The 23,078-nt window shown below is 41.0% G+C and overlaps 4 protein-coding genes across 16 annotated transcripts in view; 1 reads left to right on the top strand and 3 right to left on the bottom strand.

Moving 5' to 3' along the window:
- The window catches only part of LOC109635259 (microphthalmia-associated transcription factor-like), a 33,103-nt gene extending 29,032 nt beyond the window's left edge, over positions 1-4,071 (top strand). For all 9 annotated transcript variants that reach the window (XM_069526729.1, XM_020096332.2, XM_020096331.2 and 6 more), the window contains one exon: positions 393-4,071. In XM_069526729.1, coding sequence (XP_069382830.1) covers positions 393-788 — 396 coding nt within the window. In that variant the 3' untranslated portion in view covers positions 789-4,071. The remainder of the gene's footprint in view (positions 1-392) is intronic.
- A 383-nt stretch (positions 4,072-4,454) lies between these two features.
- Positions 4,455-7,750, bottom strand: LOC109635260 (2-epi-5-epi-valiolone synthase-like). Its single transcript, XM_020096335.2, has 5 exons — positions 7,553-7,750; positions 6,269-6,899; positions 5,082-5,318; positions 4,734-4,986; positions 4,455-4,614 (listed from the first exon to the last, which is right to left on the bottom strand). Exons 1-5 carry the CDS (start codon positions 7,678-7,680, stop codon positions 4,514-4,516), a joined length of 1,350 nt encoding a protein of 449 aa, XP_019951894.2. The 5' UTR covers positions 7,681-7,750; the 3' UTR covers positions 4,455-4,513.
- A 155-nt stretch (positions 7,751-7,905) lies between these two features.
- Positions 7,906-9,796, bottom strand: LOC138410489 (myoD family inhibitor domain-containing protein 2-like). The gene is made up of 3 exons (XM_069526734.1): positions 9,483-9,796; positions 9,044-9,291; positions 7,906-8,107 (listed from the first exon to the last, which is right to left on the bottom strand). The coding sequence occupies exons 1-3, from the start codon at positions 9,673-9,675 to the stop codon at positions 8,048-8,050; spliced, it is 501 nt and encodes a 166-aa protein (XP_069382835.1). The 5' UTR covers positions 9,676-9,796; the 3' UTR covers positions 7,906-8,047.
- Positions 9,797-10,958: 1,162 nt separating this feature from the next.
- Positions 10,959-22,932, bottom strand: LOC109634980 (forkhead box protein P1-B-like). Of its 5 annotated transcripts, none has more exons than XM_020095841.2 (16): positions 22,800-22,932; positions 19,977-20,117; positions 16,936-17,073; positions 16,755-16,844; positions 15,812-15,932; positions 15,578-15,683; positions 15,330-15,437; positions 14,769-14,856; positions 14,345-14,422; positions 14,044-14,245; positions 13,729-13,805; positions 13,530-13,631; positions 13,255-13,382; positions 12,462-12,507; positions 12,172-12,332; positions 10,959-11,764 (listed from the first exon to the last, which is right to left on the bottom strand). In XM_020095841.2, exons 2-16 carry the CDS (start codon positions 20,100-20,102, stop codon positions 11,602-11,604), a joined length of 1,734 nt encoding a protein of 577 aa, XP_019951400.1. In that variant the 5' UTR covers positions 20,103-20,117; positions 22,800-22,932; the 3' UTR covers positions 10,959-11,601. The 5 variants fall into 5 exon arrangements, with proteins under 5 accessions (XP_019951400.1, XP_019951402.1, XP_069383594.1 ...); XM_020095843.2 differs by having other exon boundaries at positions 14,050-14,245; XM_069527493.1 differs by having other exon boundaries at positions 14,050-14,245; positions 22,785-22,899.
- Between the last annotated feature and the right edge of the window lie 146 nt (positions 22,933-23,078).

Raw genomic sequence — 23,078 nt, 5'->3', positions numbered from 1 at the left:
AGAGGCACAAATTTTTCCAGCAGAGTATTTCAGACCGTGATCTCGTAACCGATTCACCACAGCATCAGTGTGATTCAGCTCAGCAGGCCTTGATTGATGGGTCACATCGTGGATTTGTTACGCAGTAATTAATTAGAGCAGCGTTTTGCAAAATCAGTGGGAAAGAAAAGAAAAGGGATTTTTACGAGCCGCAGCCACGTCAGTGGAAACGAACAATCCTGACCGGCTCAAACAGCAGTTTTATTTCTGAAGCACATTTCATACGTAGAGGTAGATTCAATGTGCTGAACAGGGACGCCATCAAAAGAAAGAAGGTTTAAAATCTGAAAGCACAATTGAAAATGAATTTTTTTTTGGGACAGAGAGTGAAATGTGTGTTTGGATGTTTGCAGGAGTTAGAGATGCAGGCCAGAGCTCACGGGCTCAGCATCGCGTCCTCCACCCTCTGCTCCGCCGACCTCGGGCCCCGGGGCATCAAGCTGGAGCCCTCCCTGGAGGACTGTCACCAGGACCTGTACACGTTCCACCCACACCACCAACACCACCCGGCCTGCACCCCCGAGCCGCCCGGCGCCGTGGAGCTGAACGAAGGTCACTCCAACTACCCAGACGGCCACTACAGCGCTCACGGCAAGCCCAGCTCCAAACTCAACGACATCCTCATGGAAGACAACCATTCGCCGGTGAGAGGTGGGGACCCTTTACTCTCGTCCGTCTCCCCAGACACGTCAAAGGACAGCAGCCGCAAGAGCAGCGTGAGCATGGATGAGAATGATCAGGGCTGTTAGCACCCCCTACTGGAAGACTGCTCACCTGCATCTCCAACTACATCCTGCTGCATCTGTTCCCTTCAGCAGCTAACTCGCTCTCAGCTGCTGGAGTCGCTGTCCTCTTTGTCTCATTTGTGTTTTGTTTTTTGTTTACATGCGTTGAGTCTTCTTCATTTTGTTAGGGTTTGTGTTTTTTGTTATATCTTTGTCTTTTCAGCCCTTGATTTCAAAGACTGATTTTAAAGTCTGTTTGCTTTAATCAATACTTTGATGACAATGAGGTACAAAAGTAGACGTTTTTTTTGTATTTAAAAATATATATATATATATATATATATGCATTTCTCTTTGGATAGACGCTAGATTATGTTTATTTCTATTGATTCCAAAGAATCTAGGGAAGTTATAAATCATGACGTGTAGATATTTTGTGGTGAGATGAACACTGCTTTTTAAATCATTAGCAATAATAGAAGAAAAAAAAGTCTATTTATTACTATAGTGCTTTACACTCCTTGTGTCTTAGATTGAACTTGAATGTGCTGATGCCTTATTGAGATGTGTAGACATCGATGTTGTATTGCTATGCACATGTTTTGGCTGTTAGTCTTCGTCAGTCTTCCAGTTGAAATGTCTTCCTGACAAATATTAATCCTTTGTAGATTTGATCTTATTTATGTATCTATGTAAGCAGGACTTTATGTACCTTTATGTACACATTCCCCTAAAAAATTAATTTATAATAAGGCTTTTAAAAGAGCCTGAGGTAATTAAATAAAAGCACAAAAATATAAACGATCTGAAGCTAAAAAAACAAAGTCTCCTCCTTGATAATTGAAATGAACAAAATCAGCGTCAGTGAAAGTTAATTTGACCCTTTTATTCAGTGTTATAATGTTGAGATGATGCACGATGAACGATAGAGAAAGGTCAAGTTTCACCAACGCCTGCCTCACCACCCAGTGCTGATTGACCCGGCAGTGTGCACCAGATACATCGCCAAAACATTCCTCGCTGCCAAATCCACTGAAATACTTTAAGTTAAGTTTTTTTTACAATAAAACCTCTCAAAACGTATAGAATCTTCACTCCTGTCACAAGTTTTTACATAATTCTACAAATATTTGATGTGTTTATTAAAGATGAATCAGTTCCGTTTTTTATGATATTCTTGTCTGTAGGAATCAGACGAACAGAGCTGGTGAAATTGATGCTATTTCAGTACACACAGTACATCGTCATACTATTGATTCTTAGTTTTTATAACGGTCCATTCATTTCCTAAATTATTGTTGTGTTTTTGTTTTTACACCACTGCGATGACATTTCACATTCAGTATGTTGTTGTTTTTTTCCATTATGTGAACATTTATATTGCAACGGAGTATAAGGAGACAGCTTTGGGATTTTGTATGAAATGCATGACATTGTCAAAAACACTGGAACGACCTCTGTAAACCGAAACGTGGTTTGTTTGCCTGTTTTCTTTTTTTTTTTGTATCTAAGCATAAACTAACTATTGTATTTGGGTTTTTTCAAATGCAAACACAATATTGTATGAGATTGTATATTCTTCAAGTTGTGCGGTTGTTGTACATTTGAGCGGTTTTCACACGTTGCTTTTATTCGCCTTCGTTAACAACTACCTGCCGCACATTGAGAGCCCTGTTACAGCACAGCCTCCAACTATGCAATGGCTGAAGTTGTGCCTGTAGAGCAGCGTCACGGCTCGACAATGTGATCTCCTCATGAATTAGTCTAAAACAAAGTGATGATCTTTTTTAATTAATTTAAGTGCCTTACAGTCATTTATTTTACCCTGATGATGCAACTTTGTGTGGATGTTTATTTTGTTGTTTGGTGCTTCATGGATGAACCCGCGGAGCGCTGAGTTATACCTTAGAGAGCAATACAGTATACGACACACTAAAAAAACCACAAGACCAAAGTGTTCAGTAGAAAATAAATAGGTGGAGCATTGTGAAATCAATCATCATAAAAGTAAAGAGAGTAAAATATGCAATTAAACCACTAAATTCTTAAGTTATGACTATTGATCATTGTTCATTGTTAATGTATCATTCTTATTCCCATAGCAGCAGCAGCAGAGTTGTATTTATTTAGTAAAGAAACATTTATTTTAAAGTGCCTTTTAAAGTCTGTTTTTATTTCATATCATCATTGTCATGAAACTTTTGATCAGGGGGAAATGTTGATATGAAAATAAGAATGATGAAACAACAATTTATTTAAAAATACTGCAAAAAAAAGAATTCTCCTTTACGTTCTGATTATTTATTTCACAAAATCCTCCTTATTCAGCATAGAAACATTTGGAGCTCTTTATATTTTGTTTGTGCATTTTGTGTTTTTTTCCTTATGAAGGTCAAACTCTACTCTGAAGAAAGTGTTTTTTTTCCAAGTTTGTACTGAATATTAATTTTGAGACTAGTGTGAATGTAGTTCAAGGTGATAACTGCCAAAAAATGTGTTGCCAAATCTCCAAGTTTATATAAAGATATGAACAGATACAAACCACTGATGTGAAGCACCTTTGTTTCTGTGTTTCTGCTTCGTGAGTAAAAAAAAAACCTACAACATGATGGCACCCAGGCTCAAACATTGTGAGCAAGCAATAATCTGAGCTGGAGATCCACTTAGTGACTGATCCCTGAGCTGTCAGCCGCATCGTCTTCATCACATGACCTTAATGTGAATCTTCAGTCGCATGATGACAATATTTGTGTTGTCACATCTGACGCTGATGAACACCATGACCTGAAAGCTCTGGAGAGATGTTGATTTGATAAGTGGCCCTTTACGATCGCACCAGTCCCGAGCCTTATCGCTGCAACACACCCTGACCTGTAACTTGGCCCCTTCCACTGAACCCAGATCAGCTTTTACTCTAATGGAAACTGATAAATCATCCAAACCCTGAAATGTGACTGATGAGAGTGAACATCAGCGTCACACACACACACACACAGTGGCTGCGGTGGTGACGGCAAATGATTTAAAGCCATCACTGATTTCTCCATGAATACACCGACTGTTAGTTATTACGATGGCGTAAACCACTAATGAAGAATCCTGTTGTCTTGTTTCAGACCTGTGCTCGTTCTCATCTCTGTGGTTCATACGACTCTGCTGATGATGCTACTGTTCTTAATGTTACAGTTTATATGACATGAATGTAGCAATTGTTACTGTACGCACTGGTTTCAGATTAGTGAGCTCAAACTCGTTGGTACTCGATGTGGAAACGATGTCGTGAGAAATATTAAAAGTTTTATTTGAAGGTTGGTGGAGCTCTTGTTTTTCATCCACAGCAGCTGAGATCTCATCATTCTCACCAAGCATTTATAACCATCGAAACTTTTCTTAAAGATGGCCGACAAGACAGCTCCCAAAAAGTGAAGCCAAAAACATCTTGATCGCCACCTAGTGGTTGGCTGGAGTGTAGTTCGTAAACCCTGCCTCCTCCTTGTTAGTGGATGGAACATGAACAAAACTAAAGTAAAGATGATTTCTGTTTTTTCCAGAGTCGTATTTCATATAAATACATGTATGTTTTACTGAACGGTCCAGGCAGAATGTGTGTATAAAACCTCCACAGGAGGACTTGTGGGTTCTCATGCATCATTAGCAATTTGCAAACCATGAAATCTGCTTGCAACTAAATTATAGTTTGAAATGATCCATTTAATCAACATGTGTTGCTCAGAAATGCTAAATGTATTTCAACATGTACTGTATTTGTTCCCAGAGGGAGCGAGCTCATCGGTCCACTCCTCGTAGGCTCGGCTGAGGATATTCTCCTCCATCATGTCATGGAAGATTTCTGTAAGATCAGATAAGTGTTCATCAATCAATTTTGATATTAGAGATACGTTTTGTTTCGTTATTATTTACTCGAGCCAGAAGATTGTTGTCGGACAGGTTTTCTGTCTGTTACTCTACCTGCTTGTCCCAGACCTGTGGGAAGAGGCATCCTCAGAGAACCAGCAGAGTGCCTCAAACGCTCCTGCAGGGATTTCTGTATCAGGGCCAGGGTGCAGTCCTGGTGCCACACGGGCAGCTCCAGTCCCAGCATGCACCGGATGATGCGGCCCTTCTCATCCGCTGTCAGCAGCCCCCTCTGGTGGGCCACATACACCATGAAGGACATGTCGATGTTCACCGCCTCCCCGTGAAGCAGCGCTGGTAAAACTCTCTGTGCAGTCAGAAAAAACAGGGATTTGTATAATTCTCAATCCAGGCCACAGAATTTAAAAAAAAACTGAAACATAACAGAAGCTTCTGTTTGACCATTTCTAATTCGGGGCTGATGAGGTGACCAAAATCCACCAGCCTGTCCAAATCATCCTCCCACAGGTTGGGGGCCAGTTCCTCCAGCATGGTTTCTATGGCGATTCGGGTGGATGCCGTGGCACTGTCTTCGCGTTCAGAGCTGTTGGTGCCGTCCGACTGCAGCTTGGTGTCCAGCAGCCTCCGGCCCTCGGCCTCCAGCAGCTGAAACAGGCCGAGGTGCTTCATCAGGGCCATCTGAGGTCAAATGGACCAGTGACAGCAGTTAAATGGAGACAAGTGGAAGAGAAACAATGAGAAAGTTGTTTCTGCAACAACATACATTTTATCATCAGCATATTTATTTTTCTACCATACCAGCAACAACTGCAACTATATCAGCCTCAGAAGTTATTCTGCAAACATGGGCAAGTTAGTAATAATGATATAAAACTTTATTTCTATAGCAACTAAGCATCTTTCTGTAGCTTCTAAAACAAAGCGCCTCACAAAATGCATCGGAATAAAACAACATAAAATAAAATAGGAAAGAAGATTTCAAAAACAAACAACATCCATTCAAACCAGTTAGAAAATCAGGCATTAAAAATCTTTCCTATAAAAACATGTTTTGAGCAAGTGTGCAACTGTGCTGAGCTTTAAGTTATTGAAATGGTTTTAAAATAAAACCTTCCTTTTTGATAGAGATTATATTGGAGCTGGTTCACGTCTGCTTTGGACCAGCTCTTAGTTCTGCTGCTCTAACTCTACATGGTCGTGGGACATATGACACAGAGCTTCTCTTTCCTCCTCTTCCTCTTCATCACGTAAATGTTTTACCAATACATGTTGCTGACTTCTTCCCAGGAGCCCTTGTGCTTTATCAGTGCAGATCCAGATTATGAGCTACATCAATAGGATTTGATTGATTGATTGACTGATTGATTGATTGAGGCGTGAATAAGCTCCTCCCGGTCAGGAAGACACAGGGCTGATTTGACTTTGGTACATTTCTCAGGTTTATGAAGGTTATTGACACACAGGCTTCAGAGTTTAAATGAATGAATCAAATGTGACAGAGGCTGCTGGCTGTGGATTTAACGTCTGGGTTAGTTTTTACACACTTGGTCATCAGTCGGCTTCCACATGCAAGACCATCAGGTTAAAACACTCTTTTCAATCCGCAACGATGATGATGCAACAACAACCTTTAGCATCTCTGCAATCCCATTGCTGATCTGACGCATCGGAAGAGTTTGGAAAAACGAGCGATCTAAGAACGTTGCCACCGGCGGGACGTAACTTCCCAGCTTGTTTTTCCCGCCAGCAAAGTTGACCCCTGTTTTTGCCCCCACGCTGGCATCGACGTAAGAGAGCACCGTGGTCGGCACCCGGATGTACGGAGTCCTCCGGCGATAGAGAGACGCCACCAGGCCCACGACATCCAGACAAACCCCACCGCCGATGGCTATGATTGGTTCAGAACGCCTGTCAATTCCAAAGTCATGAACCTCCTCCAGGATCTTGGTCACTAACTCCATACACTTGTTCTCCTCAGTGGTGGGCAGAGGGAGCATCTTATACACAACGTCTCTGGACTCAAAGTAACTTTTAACCTGAGAGCCATACAGACGATTGACCGTTTCATCAATGACGATAAAACGTTTCACAGGTTTGAGGTTTCCTACGGTCCCTTTAAGCTCCTCGTCTCCTAAATGACCCCACAGCAAAGTGTCATTTCTGGGATCCAGAATGTTTTGGCACTGAATGACTCTGTAGGTGAACACAATGGGGCTGATCACTGTCCAGCAGACTCCGTGCTCAGACTTCTTCTCATGGCTGAAGATAATTTAAGATAAAGCAACAAAAGGAAAAGAAAAACAAAAGGTTATAAACTTTGGTTGAAGGTTTGATTCTGTGCTTTGATGTTAATCACACAAAACTTTGAACACAAGTACATCAACTCAAGGAAAACTTGAATCTGTCGGTTTGTTTTGTGGATAAAATTTGGTCAAAATGTTTTCAAGTTCAAATGTTTGTTGAATCCTGCAGGTGCACATAAATACCCTAACCCTCTTCAAACCAGAGCAGAGGGAAAACAAAACAAAAAGACAAATACAAATATCTCTGAAAACATCAAACCTGTCCTGAAAGTTTTCATAGTGAGACTCGATATTTAGAAATAATATTTTTAGCTGTTGCCCTGTATTTCATTCCCACAGCTGCTGTACATGATGTACATGTAAGTGACCTCAGCCTAAAATAGAAAAGTATTTCACCCCCCCCCCCCCCCCCATTTTATGGAACATGAACATGTAACCAAGAAGCAGACAGTGGAAAAATTAACACGGACAAATTATAAATGTAGTTTTATTATATTATGATTAATAATAATAAGGAATTATCCATTGAGCATATACAATAATTTCTCACATTAAATCACGATAATCATTTAAACACGTGACATGAATCGCTTTCAATTCAGTACTTACATTTTAGCATCACTTAACTTTCCCTCTGCCACCTGCCTCTGCTCCGTCTGTCTGGTCCATGCACCTTTCACTTGGACCAGATCAAACCTGGTCTGTGGTGAATGGCTGCAGTCGTTAGGTGAAAGCATGGTCCCTGAAACTCCCGGCGCTGCCAAATGTTCTCAGCCTACTCTGTGGTGTGACGTGTAAAGGATAGCATACGTGTAAAATGTCAGTGGAGAATGTGTGACAGGGGGAAGGGGCTGCAGTACAGTTGAAGTAAAGTTCAGAGCGAATTTAACTGGAGGAATAATATATTATATTGTATTTTTATACTATATTGTAGTGTACCTATAGGTAATCCTACAGTTGCATTGACTTATTTGGCAACTGAGGGACAGGACTAATTCATAAGTACTGGTCTAACTTGTAGGTGATATGTGCCTTTCAAGACTTTGTCTGTGTTCAGTCACATGTTGAAGCCGGCTAAAGTAACTTATTCCTTATAAAATGAACTTATCTGTGACTGCAGCAACGTGCTGGTTCTCTCACACCCCCACAGACTCGCTTCACTTCCTGCAACAAATCACCCGTCAGTAAAAGTATTAATGCCACACTGTAAAAATACTGTAAAGTAAAAACCGGTACGACACTGCAAGCATCGGCTATGGGAAAAGTAAAAGTACTCAATCGTGCAGAAACATGTCCTGACAGTTGTACTTTTACATCAGATTATTATAAGTCATGCATTAAAGGACTGCAACTGATGATTATTATCATTATGGATTAATTAATCACTGATTAACAAAGTCCAAAGGGACACCATCACAATATTTGTTTTTTACAATGAAGCCAATGCATCGTATTCACAAGTGAAGCAATAATAAGAAAATAACCAGAAGCATTAACTACATAAGGAATGTGTAGGGAGACCATTTAAGATTGAGTATTAATAATGTTGATGTTAAGATACGTTTATGTACCAGCACTGTGTGTTATGGTAATATGAAGTCAAAACAATCTTATCTGTGTGACCTTGGACCGTTTCACTTTTTAATGTGGTATTAAAAGTGGAATTGAGTAAAGTCTTATACTTGTACTTTGTTTTTTTTATTTGTATGGTATCGTGACCTGACAGATCCAGGATTTTGTTTTTATCACTTTCTTTAACATCGCAAAATAGGGCGTTTTTTTGTAATAAAGATTTTCACCATTTTCCCATGAATCATCTTGATGAAAGAAGTATTTAGGGAACTGGCTTTTATGAGTGTGTGCCATTGGGTGCAGATCAAGATGAAAACCTGGATATGGCGAATTTAAATCTTCTTCTTCGGGCCGTGGCGGAGGTGTTATTTCTATTGAGTCTGACTCTAGTTATCTGTTATATGCAGCATGAGAAACACGAGGGTGTAAAGTAAATGTCAGTTGAGCAGCATCATTTTAAATGAATGTATAACGTGGTGATTTTTGTTTCATCGCAGGTCAGAGGGGAACGTTTCAGCGATAGCACACCTCTGATATCTCCATGGCCAGCTCCACGAGGTCGCCTGCGTCCTTACAGGACTCAAAGAAGTTACAGTCCAGCTCCAGCTTGTGACCGCAGCAGTCCTGTCCCTGCTCATCCCACTCACTGGCCGCCATGATGTTTTTGTACGAGGGAAAACAGCGGCTCACTGCCCTCTCGCAGGTATCCGGTAGCAGGGCCATTAACTCGTGGAAACGACAGTACAGACAGGCGAGCAGGAGCGCTGCGCAGTCATCTGGTGGTGGTGACGTGGAGGAACAGAGGAAAAGGTCAAAAGAGAGAAGTTCAAATCTCTGAAGGTGTCATGTGGCGCACCTCTAAGCATGAATCAAGATTTGATAGTGTTGTTAATGATTAGAAAAACATTCTCATGCTATTTTCTGTTCAACTGCATCAGCTGCTCTACCTTCGAGCAGTTAACCGTACCTCCAGTGCCCGGCTGGTATGAATCATCTGATGACAAATGGCTGCTGCTGCTCTTAAACATGTCAGAACACATGGAGCAGCTGGAGCCGCCCAATTCACTGCCCCCCAGGGGATCATGGGAGCTGGGCTCGGCCTCTACCATGTCCAGCTCTAGCTCTGAGATGGTGCTTGGTCTGCGGAGAACACCGAACATCCCTGTGGTCTCTCTGGTTGGACTGCCAGTCACTGGTTTGGGGTCATTCCCTTTGAAAAGGAAGAAGCAGGAAACAGATGCACAAATTATTATATGATTATAACAATCAGTACAATTACTAAAGATAATTGTTTTTGTAAGGTGTCAACATACATTCTGATCTTTTCAGCACAGATTTTTATGTAAGAGTAAGTTTTGATATTCATAAACATAAATACTGAAACCATTTGTGAATATTTTTTTTGCATTGCATTGTATCTGTCAGGGTAAAATTAACATCAAGTCTGGGAGGTGAGATGTGAAGTGAAAATATTTGCTCCATACAACTTCAACAAGAAGAGATAAGATTAGATTCTATTTATTTGGGTCTATTTCAGCTTCTCAGGAAAAAATAAACTCTCCTGCAAACACTGGTCAGGGACCACATGAAGTATTCTAGTCAGAAGCAGAACAAACTGAACGACCTACCATCAGAAACATGGTCTCCCAGCTCCTCAAGCTTGATATAATCCTGATCATTCACAGGAGGCTTTGAAGGAGTTGTCATCTTGTGCAGGACAAAGTGGTGAGAAGAGAAACACAACTAAAGACTAACATTTGTCAGAGAATAAAACATTCATGCAACCTCTTGTTTTTGAGTTAAATATAAAGGAATCATGCAAGAAAAACTAAACTGGTTAAAAACATTAATAATAATAATCCTGCAGATGAATTTGCTGTGAAGATTACCCGTCTGTGCTGGTTAACAATCCAACAGCGTAAACCGAAGCCTCTGCAACACTGTAATCCCTCTGAGGTTGAGCTCAAGTACGTCCCATCATCATGCACACGCCCGCATTGTGAGCACACTCCACGTCGATCAATACTTGCCAGTCACGAAGCACAACTACAAATCTGCGATGCCCAGAAGATCCACTCAATTATGGCATTTTATCGACGGAGGGCCGAACTAGAGCCACTTATCAAACACCTGGGTTCTGTGGGACAATGAGAAAATTATCCTGGAGTAATGTATTATCTTCAATCAGAGGTTTTCACAATGATCATTGTTCAAACCACATCCGCTGATAGTACAGAGGTGAATTTATAGGATGTTAAAATAGACATACCACAGTGGAAAGTTCGCCACCCGGAACATTTGCTTTGTTCCATTACCTTCCATTAAGAAGTCATTACCGTTGACGGAGAGAAGTGGGGCTGTTATCAGGTAAAAAACAAAACATCACCAGACCATAACTTCATTACTGAAGACGACCATGAATGTAGATAGAGGACACAGAGTGTTCACATTTATCATGAGGAATTTATTATTCATAGAGATGCATCGGTTTACAATAATGGTAAATCTATAGTATCTACTCTTACAAGCTCCAGTAGAGCAAATTTGAACAATGTTTGTGGGAGGGGTTAAAAAAAAAAACAAGCATAGAGAAGTTACGTATTCTTTTGATCAATTGATTATACTTTAAATACAAATATATCAGATCACGTTGGCAGTGAACATTTTCTTTACTTCCTCTACATTTTAAATATTGTGACTACTAAAATAAAATCAGGTAGTGTGGTCCCCTACTCAGCATAAAGTAGCTACAAGGAGGGGAGATTTCTTTTATTGTGAAGTGCTAATCATCGATGTTCCCTTTGCTTTGGCTTCTTTGCTCTTCATGGTCCTTTTGTGTACAGGTATATATATATATATAAAATAAGAAAAATCATGAAAAGACAATTTCTGTGATATCACTCTACTGTACAGAAAGATTTAAGAACTAGATCGTGAACGAAAATAAGAAAGGCAGATATTGAAGAAAATCCCAAAGAACAGAGTGGTTTGGTTATGTAGATGAAGCAGTTTTTTTTTTTTTTTTGGAATACAAAGTCACACAGGCGGTGAGTGAGAACTTGCAGCGGAGAACTCGGACCTCGCGGTCAGAGGGAAGGCATGCGATCCAGATGGAGATTGTGCCTCCTTAGGCTGCTGTTGTCTTCTTCCTGGTTCATCTCGGGGCTGTGGCCGTGCTCGTCCGTGCTCTCCGGAGATTCGTAGGGGTAATTTTCACATATCTCCTCATCCTCCTGCTCCTCTTTAATGCTGGTTCCATAACCATGCAGATTAAAAGAAAACACACACAATCAGGATTTTTAATCACATCATTGCATATTAAACCGTAACTGAGTCAAAGGCCTGGTGTTAACATCCGTCCTGTGAGATCTGAGTGAACAGCATCTGTTCACACCTGACACCGGATTTAAATTTGTCCTGCGTGTGTCTCCTGCTCTGTATGCAGAGAGAGTCAGAAGGGGTTGAATGAATTCTTGTCCAGCTGCGCTGTGAATGATTTTACAAATTTAAGCGAAGTATCAGACATTATGAGGTGGTCACGTTGTTGTGGCGTTAACATATGTTAACCGACCACTTGTGGTGTGATCACTCAGGGTGGACGCTAATACCAGGTCACTGCAGAGCTCAGGGAACAGAGGGCTGGAGGTGAAACTCACAAAGCTTGCGGAGGGGACTGTGTGGCACTGCTGTCACTGTGATATCCTGATCCATTCGCAAGGGCTCCGTTCATCTGCTCTTGGAGAACATGAGGCAGGGAGTGCAGCGGGATGCTGCCTATGGAGGCTGAACTGTAGTGAGAGCTGTCCAGACCACCGCTCTGAAAAAACAAACGTCCTCAGTTTTCATATGTAGCTGCAGCCACCTTTCACTGCAACAGCCTCTTATTATAAACATTTAAATGACACTGACGTATAAACAAACTTGAGAACAACAGATGTTCTCTTACCTGATGAGCTGAGCTCTGACGGCTCTGAGAGTTCTTCAGCATGGATCTGTGAGGACACAAATACATTATAACAAGTTAGGTCTATGTGTTGACACCTGAGATTACAGCCACGTCATACTTCAGGGCGGGTTCGTAGACTGGAAACAAAGATAGACAGCACCACACCTCCTCCATGTTAGCCAAACTAAAAAGTCAAATCCGTTTCCTCAGAGGTGGTTTCTGTCATTTCAGCAGTTCTCATCACACTGATGTGCGTTCACGACATTTTTCCAATAATGGTGTTAATTAGTTAATTGATTTTTTTTAAAACTAGTAACATCACGATTGATGGTTGAGACTGAAATGGTTGGTCGACTATGTGTATTGGTGGAACCGTGATCATCCATCTTTATACAGTTTACTGGCTTTCAGTGCACAGTCTACTGCAGCCCTCAAACAGCCTTGTACACTGTGAAGCAGTGATCGCAGGTCTGTTTGTTTGAAATCCACACGAGTCAGTGTTTTGAGTCATAGTTACAAAGCATGACAAAACAAAATCCTCACATGATATTTTCAATGATCGCCTGATAGCGGTGTATCAAGGGGAGAGGTCACGGTTGTTCCAAAGTCTTAGTGCGACTTGTAGGTTTGAGCAAATGGCAAACAAACAAGAGGTGGCTCTATTTTGTTTCACACAAAATCATGTTTCACACATTGGTTCGACCGAATTCTTCCAAGAATCCACAACGTGTGTCCCTGCGAGGTGAAATACTGCCGGGGAAGAGACTTTCTATCTGAGAACACGTCCACGTACCCACTACCAGCAGTCTTCTGGGGCCGTCTTCTGTGGAACTCAATTTCATCTACCGTCCACACGGCTCCCTTCACGTTCTCCAAACGTACAAAGCATTTATGGAGGCTGAGATTGTGTCTGACGGCGTTCTAGAAGATGATGAAAGAAAAGAATTAGATCCGGAGCAGTGCACATCTGAAGTACTAAATTAGCATCAACCTAGTTACATCTTAACACAACAAAACACTTTTCCTGTGTCACATTTTGATGTCCAAGGACATTTCACAGGTTCGTACCTTCCAAGTAGCTGCATTGCGCCGGAAATATGCAAAGTTTCTCGTGAACCAGTTGTAGATTTCATTTAATGTCAGCTGATTCCGGGGTGACTCGTATATCGCCTGAAAGAGATGAAGAGCACATCTGCCTGTGAATTCATGTTTCCATCAGCGTTTTAATATTTCTGTGGCTGTGTTGAGTAAGGACGGTAAACGTTACCTGTCTTATTAGAGAGGCATATGTGAATGGTGGTCTAACTTCTGTGCTCAAGTAGAACTCCTTGTTATCAATTATATCTGTGGAAAAACATTAACAAGCATTATTTATACATATCCACAGACAGAACAGACTGGAAACATAGAAGAACCATTTCCAATTATGAAAGAAACTGATATATGATAGGATTTAAATCACTCTAAGAGATGAAATGAGCGTACATGTGAAATAACATGTATGTGCATCTTACCAGAATCATGTTTCAGTTCAAACCAGCAATACAAATGTATTTTTGAAAGTTGTTTGTCGTGATCTCACCGTTACCTTGGCTCACTGAGCGGCTGTACCGCCTCCGTACAGGGGTCCCAGTGAACATGCTATTGGGAGTGAGGACTGAAGGGGATTCAGAGAGTGGCGTCAGGGGTGTGGACGGTGCCGTGGCACTCTGAGACAGGCTCATAGGAGGAAGGCCTTTGGGCAATGTTGCCTGGGAGAAGGACACATTAGACACCAGATTCCCCTGAAAACACAAAGTAGCCGAGTCAGGAAAACGTCACTTTAAGTGCCAGCAAAACAATATTTATTTTAATTGAAGTAAACAGTCATGGCAGGTACTTACAGGCTGCACTGCGGGTTTGGGTTCAGAGGACTTGAGATGAGCCATCATAGCTTGCAGTCGCTCTTTGTCCTTCTTCAGCTGTGTGAGATGAGAGGACCGAAATAGAAGTTGAGAGTCAGAGAATTCACGGCTTGTGTTAAATGATGAAACGACATTCAGTGTGGGAATGAGTTTGTTTCTGGCATCCAGAGAAGTGTAATTATCTGAAGACATCACTTCTGTTTCCAGGGCTGGTGTGAAAACACATTTTGCAAACATTCAGACATTCCCTGGAGTTTTTAGAAAACTTACTTTTCAGTAGTTTTAAGAAAAGGACTGGATACGTATATTTATAAATGTGAATTGCTGTTAACTGTCCCTTTTGTTTGAGATAAAAAAGAAATATTAAAGGATTAGCTTGAAGAGAAATAGACTGAATTTATACCTGCAATTCCAGCTGCTGAACCACTTGCATCTGCACACGACACTGAGCTGTACTCTTGTCGTCCAGTATATGTTCACCGTTCAAATGTCTGCAGAAACAAATTTACATCATGACATACTTTAGGGAAACTACTGTGCAGGCAACAGGTGTGGTAGAGAGCAAACATGCTGGAAGAATAAATTAATATAATTTTAATATTTAAAAAGTAAGAAGTACATATCAGTAGATTTTCACAATTTCTTTTAGCTCCAATTTAAGATGTGATAATTAAACCCTATGAGAAAAATACAGAACATACTGAGAGGTGACAAATTAAAGGAAAACCAACAGGCAGTGTCACAGCAGGGTGTTAAACCACCACCAGCTGCCAGGACAACTTGCACAGAGCACTGTCTGACACATCAGTCCAAAATCTCCCAATGGTTTTTAATAGGGTGATTCTCCTTTTTAGGGTTTTCCTTTAATTTGTCCCTCCGAATTTGCATTTTTTCCATAATTAGATACTTCATAGTCTCAATGCACGTCCAGATAGAAGTGAATAAGTTAACTTTGACTACTCACTTGAGAAAAGCCTGAAAGTCTCCAAACACAGTCTCACAGCCAGGCCATTTGCACATTCCATTTCCATACAGAGGATGGCTAGTTTGTGTGTTTTCATCCATTGTCCCACTGCAACAAAGACAACATTAATGATCCATCCCAGACTCAGGAAACATGATGAAACTGATACGTTTCTTTAGACTTTATGAGTTTTTAAATGAAATAAAGGTAAATTGACAGAAACATTTTCTATGTATATGTTAAAGCACCTTTCTTTCCTCTTCAGGAGACTGTGATGACCATTGGGGGTAGATTGATGACCGGAGGACTCTCTGGTGTCTCCACTAGTAGACAGGATGCTACCATTCTCAGAGCCTGAAATGGCACGTACACATTTGCAGTGTTTGCTTTAAGTGACCCAAAGACAAACAAGACACTAGCGAACTACAACCATTGAACCTGAAAGTAAAAGAAAATGCAGTGACAACTTTAGGACAGAATACCTGGAGCTGTGCTGGGGCTGGTGGGAAGGACAGACAGCAGGCCTTGCCTCTGCAGGTTGAGGAGATGTTGCTGCTGCATCTGAAGGAGCTGCTGCTGGATGGCGATCTGCTGAGCTGTCAGCTGTGACAGAACAAACGACAGAACGTCAGTCAGTGGATTTCCATTTCTGTTTTCCATACCAAGCATAGCTGGATGAGATAACAGAACCTGTATTGAACCATTAAACATCACACTGGACATGTGTTGTAGGTTTGAAAATGTGCCTTTGTCAGGTTCAATCAATGAGCTTACGTTGCTATTTAGATAAAACAAGCTCACTGTTTCACTCATTTTATGTTGAATATTCTCTGTCGACCATTGTAATAAAATCTTTCTGTACTTTGCTTGTGTTCAAACTGCTCAAAGAAATTCAGTTTTCATCTAAATGGACAAAAACCACACTGAGCACATTTCACACTGCTGCCGTGTGCATTTAGCTACTTTCTGACTCGTGTGACCTGGATTTCAGTTAAGTGAACAATAGCAAGTACAAGTTAAGTCTGAAAGTGGATAGAGAATTTCAAAGTGTGTCAACAGTCAAGACAGATGAGGTGACAAAAGTACATGCACACAAGTTGAGGTGTGAGTTACGACAATAGCTGGGACTTGAGTGTGCACTAAAGTATGTGAGACCACAGGTGCAGTTACGTGTCAGATCTAAACATGTGAAGCATCTTAGAAGAATAAACTCAAAGCAGGCGAGGACAGGACAAGATACTAACCCTAACCCCGATGAGAATAATTACAGTTATTGTCTAAAGAATTCCATCCATTAACCTGTAGTGCTACTGAACTGAGAAAGACTCAGTAGGAGTTGATTATCATGGCTGCATAATAAATACTGATATAATAATCAAATATTCATGAAGTGATAAAAATAATGCTGTAATGAATTAATGTTACCTCTTGGCTAACAATCCCAGCATTCTTCTGTTGTAGCAACTGCATATTTAGCTGCTCTTGCTGATTCTTGAAGACCTCTTGAATTTGTTGCTGCAGAAATGTTGGTGAATATTTAAGTTTATTGACAATAAAACCAGTGGGAGCAAACATGCACACAAAGCTTTTATAAAACACACATTACCTGGTGTAACATGAGTGCTTTCTGCTGCTGGAGCAGAGCTTGGAGCTGCTGAGGACTGAGGATCTGTTGCTGTGGGGTCTGCTGAAGCTGCTGTGGTGCCTCTGCTGGTGGGGTCATCACAGACAATGACACTGGAACCTGCATCATCCAAAGAAAAAGCATATCAGAATAGAACAGTGAATTCACATCCATACCACAGAAGAGGAGGACAACACTGTGGATGACAAACAACCCCCGTGACAAAAAATTTACAAAATGGATGTGGCCATGTGTGTGCGTGCCACTTACATCCAATCTATCCCATCTCCATAAAAACAATCAGTGTATTTACATGTAAACAAGAGACCATGTCTCTTCAATCATGGCGGGGGGATTACGGAAAACAGCCACATATCAACGGATTCCTCGGTCATATCTGTAAGTTTAACACATTTTCTAACGGGGTTTTCTTTAAATAATGACTCTCACTACAGAGTCTGTTCTCACACTGAACTGTAGTTTTCGCCCATATGCTCTGATAGAGAGGAGAGAAACTCAGCGTCATAAATATCACAATATGGTAATAGGTGGGGTACGAAGGTGGTTTACATGGGTGTTTAATTCACTGTATTTATATAAAACAGCAGATGAAAGATAACTAAAAACTACAAACATACATTTGCGGTTATTTTCAACACGTGATTTAAACTTTCCTGATTTGATTTGTGTATAAAATATCAGAAAATAGTAAAATAGTCTTCAAATGTGTTTGTATGTCTATGAATGACTTATATAATTCTTCCTCTGTCAATACAGTTGAACTAATTGATTAATCAACAAATTATTGTAGCTCTACTCCTATCTCTCTTGCCCCAGTTCAGAATAAAATTGATAGTAACACAGAGTTCTGCTTATTTATCTGTTCTACTTCACTGGTCAGTTTAGAAAAAATTGCAATTTGCAATTTTTCTGCTAAAAATGAAATAAACATAAACAACAACAACTCTGGGTGGCTTAGGGGAATTAGAGCTCCACCAAAACAACAACCAGTGCCACAAAAACAACAACAACATCCTCTGCTCGGAATGCAGCAATTACCACACCCTCCCCCCTCACTGTCAAGCCTCACAGCTCAAGGGATGTTTACTGTAAACATAAACAGAGTAATCAAAATTGCACAGAGATATAAATAATGAATAAAAAGCATACAGGGCCTGTTTACGAAAACAGAACTTGAGATTCGTATTTTAATTAAGGCCTGATCCACAAACAAACATTTCTCTCCGAGGCTGGGGCTTGTTTTGAAACGGGTAAACAAACTGACAGTGAATTTCACACAGGCTCTGGGCTAACAATAACAGACGACTGCCTCCTGGTTTGTCCTTTCTTGTGAAATTCAATGCTGCAGAGGTGGCCACCAAAGCATTGAAAATAGGTCTATCCCACAGACAGAGCCAGTTGGCCCCTCTATTTTTCTGTGGACACCATCAACACAACAACAGCCTTTGCCTAATCCCCGTTGCCATGGCAGCCAGCAAGTCCAAACATCTTCTGTTGTTGTTTTTGTTGAAAGTCATACCAGCGAGCAACTGAGTGTAAACACTGATCTGTTCCCGCAAGACTGGTCTTGTGAACTCTGAGATGACTGACAGCAAATAGAAACACTGAAAACTGGCTGAAAAACAAACACAATATGTTCCTTCTTATGAGATTTAATACTTGCTAATGTGGGCTGATGGGTGTGGCCCGAGCCAAAAGCAGGAACAATTTGCAGAAGCAGTTATACTTGTTAGATTTAATAAGATAAGATCTAAAGATATTACATTTGGCAACAACAGATATTTTGTCAAAGCAAATGTTAAATCCTGATCAAAATATTCTGTGACTATAATCTCACAAATAAACTGTTTGACTTGGACAAACCTGACACTCTACATTCACAAGTCTTCCTAAAACATAAATATATATGGCTTCTCAGCAATGATGTGCTGCCTTGCATTCTAACCGTGCCCCTCTAACCCACATGACGAGAGTGTAAACAAACTTAAGAATAAAACGCAGATCGCTCGGCCCAGCAGGAGCCGGTGCTCCGTCTCCCCCTCCAAACCTCAGTATAACCTCCCCCCACTCCTGTGGTCCCCTCCAGCATAAATAGAAAACACTGAGCTTCAGAGAAACCGAGACAGACAAACTGAGAGGTTCAGCAATACCTTGACACGTATAAAAACAAATAGCTTAACTTCTCAAACATCGGTAAGCTGTCTGCCCTCGGTTCAGTATCACCTTCTACGTTTTATGTTTGAGAAGACTGACAAGAAAATATATGGTGTTAGGAGACCAGACCAGCTGTGGATAAAATCAAATGTAGCATATCTAATTATGATTCACAGTAAAGTGCAGTAAGAGCAGATGTGTTAGGGGCAACACATACACTACGTAGCATTGTGAACAAATATTTACACATGCCCCTGTGAAGCAGCATGGTGTGGTACAGAAGAAACTGCACAGTGGTAAAAATGGCTTTTCTGAACAGAATCATTTCAAGGCTGCCACGAAAAAAGTATAATCTGTGATTGAGCCACTAAACCTGATAGATCAAACCAAAGTGACACTGTATAATTGCTTCTTTTGTCCAACAACAACCAATGAAAAGCAGAAAACAGTGAAAACCAGCAAATCCTCACAACTGAGAAGTGTCGGATGGCTTAACGTGTGTCCCAGGAAAAAACTAAAAGCTGCCACTATAATTTTGCGAGCACACGATTAATTCTGCCAAAGACTCTTTGGGACCAACAGTTCAACTGTAAATAGGAAATCAGCACAATTTGAATGCTACAAACAGGAAATGTTGGGCATCTTGTTTGGAGAATGACCCAAAAAACTTGATCAACCATCAAAAGAGTTGCCAATTAATTTCATGTTGAATTACACATTACACGCCACGGTGATATTTTTTTGTGGAATATGCAAAGACTCAGCATCACATGCACTAATTCTTTTGTGAATAAAAAAGTTTAAAACCAATGCTAGTGAGTGAGAAAGCTGCAGCTGGGAAGACTGACCCTTGGAGCCTCTGGAGGAGGAGACAGGCTGCTGCTCAGTCGACTCTCATTCTCAGTAGGACTCTCGTTCTCTGTTTGACTTGCTGGAATTGTGTGGCTTGTTGGTTCTGACCCAGACTCATGCATCTGGACTTCACTGACCTGAGAGAAAGGAAATGTGCGTAAATGAAAACAGCTGGAGAGAGCAGAACAATATGAGGAAATACAGGAAGAACACAAACACAATACTGCTTACTCACTGACAAAACTATCACTTAACAAGTAATTACAAGTACCATGCCCCGAGGAAAACTTAACAGAATTCTATAGTCGCTGTAATGCACTGACAATGCAGTCATTCACTATGTGAAAGTAACTGTGCTGTATGGAACAGAACGTAGCACTAAAAGTTAAGAACTACACGGTTATCACCCAACCCACCAAGACAAACATTCTCTTCTACAAGTGGGAGAGGAACAAGCACAGGTCTATTTGTTGAATAACTGAGTGCTGCCATGGCTACTGTAAACACAGGGGCCCTGGGTCTGTGTTTATGTGCAAACATATCTTCCTTCTGGAACAATTTACCATTAACCAGGTGGTGCAATAAACGGCTGTGGCAGGTAGTACAATGCACAAGTAGACTATTATATATACAGGTTGAGAGTGTTTGAGTCTGAAAGCTAAGCAGCATAAATAAAGGTAAACAAAGTGGGCAAACAAATAATGTGCACAGATGGAAACCAACGGACAAAGCCTGAGATAAAACTGACCACGTAGACTCAGTGATAATATCATTACTTTCAGGATTACCTTACTGTCAGATTTACAAACTGAAATCAATCTGTTGATCGATCAATCGCGTCAACATTTAGGCTGCATCTGACATGATGATAAGATCACGCTTTACTGTATACACTGATAAAGTCCGAACCAAGCAACAAACCAAATACAGATGACATAACATTCAGTCATTTATGTGTTTGAAAGTGACAAGAAACAACTGAGTGCCGTTTAATGTCTGCAGCTGCAGCGAGGTCATTCAAACACAAGTTAGAACTTCTACTGTTAAAACTGAGCTCCTGTTTTTTCTGAAACTACAACCTATCTAATCAAAACAGGCGGTTGTTGGTGAGGTTTTCCACTGTTTACTTTTGCTTTCAGGATGGGGATTAGATGTGAAGACAAAGGGCAGTGTTTCCTGTAGGCATTTTTGAAGATGCCGGGGGTGATTTGGTTTGTAAGAGCCAGGCTGAACACGGGGATCATCCCACCTCGGTTCCACTGCGAGTGAAATCAGATATTATCTACTGTGGGATTATGATAATTGAACAGTCGTGTTGCAGTGCACCTGTCTAAGGAATGGGCTAAATAATATGCTCATGATGATTTTTTTAAAACTGTTTTTTTAAGTATTCTCACAACAGGGGCAACTCTCTAGCAGCGGGGGCCACCACTCCATAAAGAATGGGGAGGAAATGAGGGAAACACTGCGAGGAGACCTTTCCGAAAGAGCAAACAACTGCCACCCCCCCCCATTAAACGCAGTCTTTATCTTCTAATGCGTGATGTTACACTTGCACTACAAGTCAATATCTCCGAAGTAGTCTAGTGAAGGCCAAAAGTCTCAAATCACGGAAATACATTCGAAAGAGAAGTGATACCATGCACTGTGAACTTAATAAAAAAAAAAACAGGTAACCACAATAAACTATATACATGTATTGTACTATATATATGTGAATATTTTTAACAGGGTATGTTTAGTTCACCGACCGAACAAAACAATTTAAATGCAAACACAAAATCTCAAATCTCAAAAGAAAGGAGCAGCATAATCTGCAGCTCTTTCACGTGACATTAATCAACAAAGCAAATAATTCAATACAAATAGTATAAAGGCAGCTATAAAAGAGTGTTATAGAGTGTAATTAGTTTATTATGTGATATATATAGCAGAATATTGAAAACTATAAACAAAGAGATTTGTGTCTATGCTCAGTATGTATAGTTTTTGCTTCGGTGTTTTACAGGATCTATTTTTGATTTTAAAAAGTAGACACATATCACAATAAATAGTGCTTTTAGCTTTGATTTTACATTTTTAATCACGTAACTTTCTCCTTGTCTCGATCTGGTTCCCTACACACTTAGTTTGTCGTGAATTACAAAGCAATTATTCGACCCAAGTTTCAGGGGCTGTCTTCAGATTTACTGTTTCAGCGTCAGTGAGACGATTCAAAAAATAAAATCATCTCGTGCAGGGTTCATACTGTCGAGAGTTGGATCACGTGTTAAACTCGGATAATGTCTGAGGATCTGGCTCCGTGTTGTTTGTGAAGCAGCTTAGCCTCAAATATCTCCTGCACACACACACACACGTCTCCCGCCGGGGAAACGTCGTAAATGTATCGTGAATCCCCGTTAACGTGGAGGTAACGTTAGCTTCGCTCGCCGCAGAAACGTCGAGTTCGCCCCCAACGCGATATGAATGGACCCGACATCCGCTAAAAAAACCACCGCAGTCCGCGTCCAGCCTTTAGCTTGACGTGTGCACCGCATGTTCAGGAGTTCAACATGTCACGCACACACACACACACGCATGACACAGCTTCACCATCTTTCAATGAAACCGACGCCGAAGAGACTGAAAATCAGTTTTCGACGAGCGATGCGGGAGCGTCAACGTCAACAGCACAACAAAAGCTAGCAGCCCCGTCCCTGCGCTAGCTCGGGAGAGAAAACGACAAATTAAAAAAACAGGCTGAAATAACACAAATGGGATCCAGCGCCGCGGTTCGCCATCGTCCAGTGAAGCAGAGCGCTGACCTGGAGTTCACTCACCGGAGTTAGGAGCGGACGGACAGTGTTGGACTCGTGTCGGCGTCTGAAGGAGCGGAACCTCGGAGCTGCTGCTGCTGCTGCTGCTTCCCTGTAGCCGAGCTAGCCACAAGTTGCTAACAGAGGGCGTGGCTTAGGTGAAAGTAAACAGTGGTGACGTCATGGCGACACGCGGGACTGTTTGAGATCATCGAGAGATTTTCGCTTCTTTTGGTTTTTAAGTTAAAAAAATAAAATAAAATAAAATGTTTGTGTTGTTTAATAGATCAGTTTTGTTTTTTA

Source organism: Paralichthys olivaceus, chromosome 6, assembly GCF_024713975.1.
Source record: "Paralichthys olivaceus isolate ysfri-2021 chromosome 6, ASM2471397v2, whole genome shotgun sequence".
NCBI classification, from domain to species: domain Eukaryota; kingdom Metazoa; phylum Chordata; class Actinopteri; order Pleuronectiformes; family Paralichthyidae; genus Paralichthys; species Paralichthys olivaceus.
Note: the sequence above shows the minus strand (reverse complement) of the source record. Positions and strands in the feature narration are given on the sequence as shown.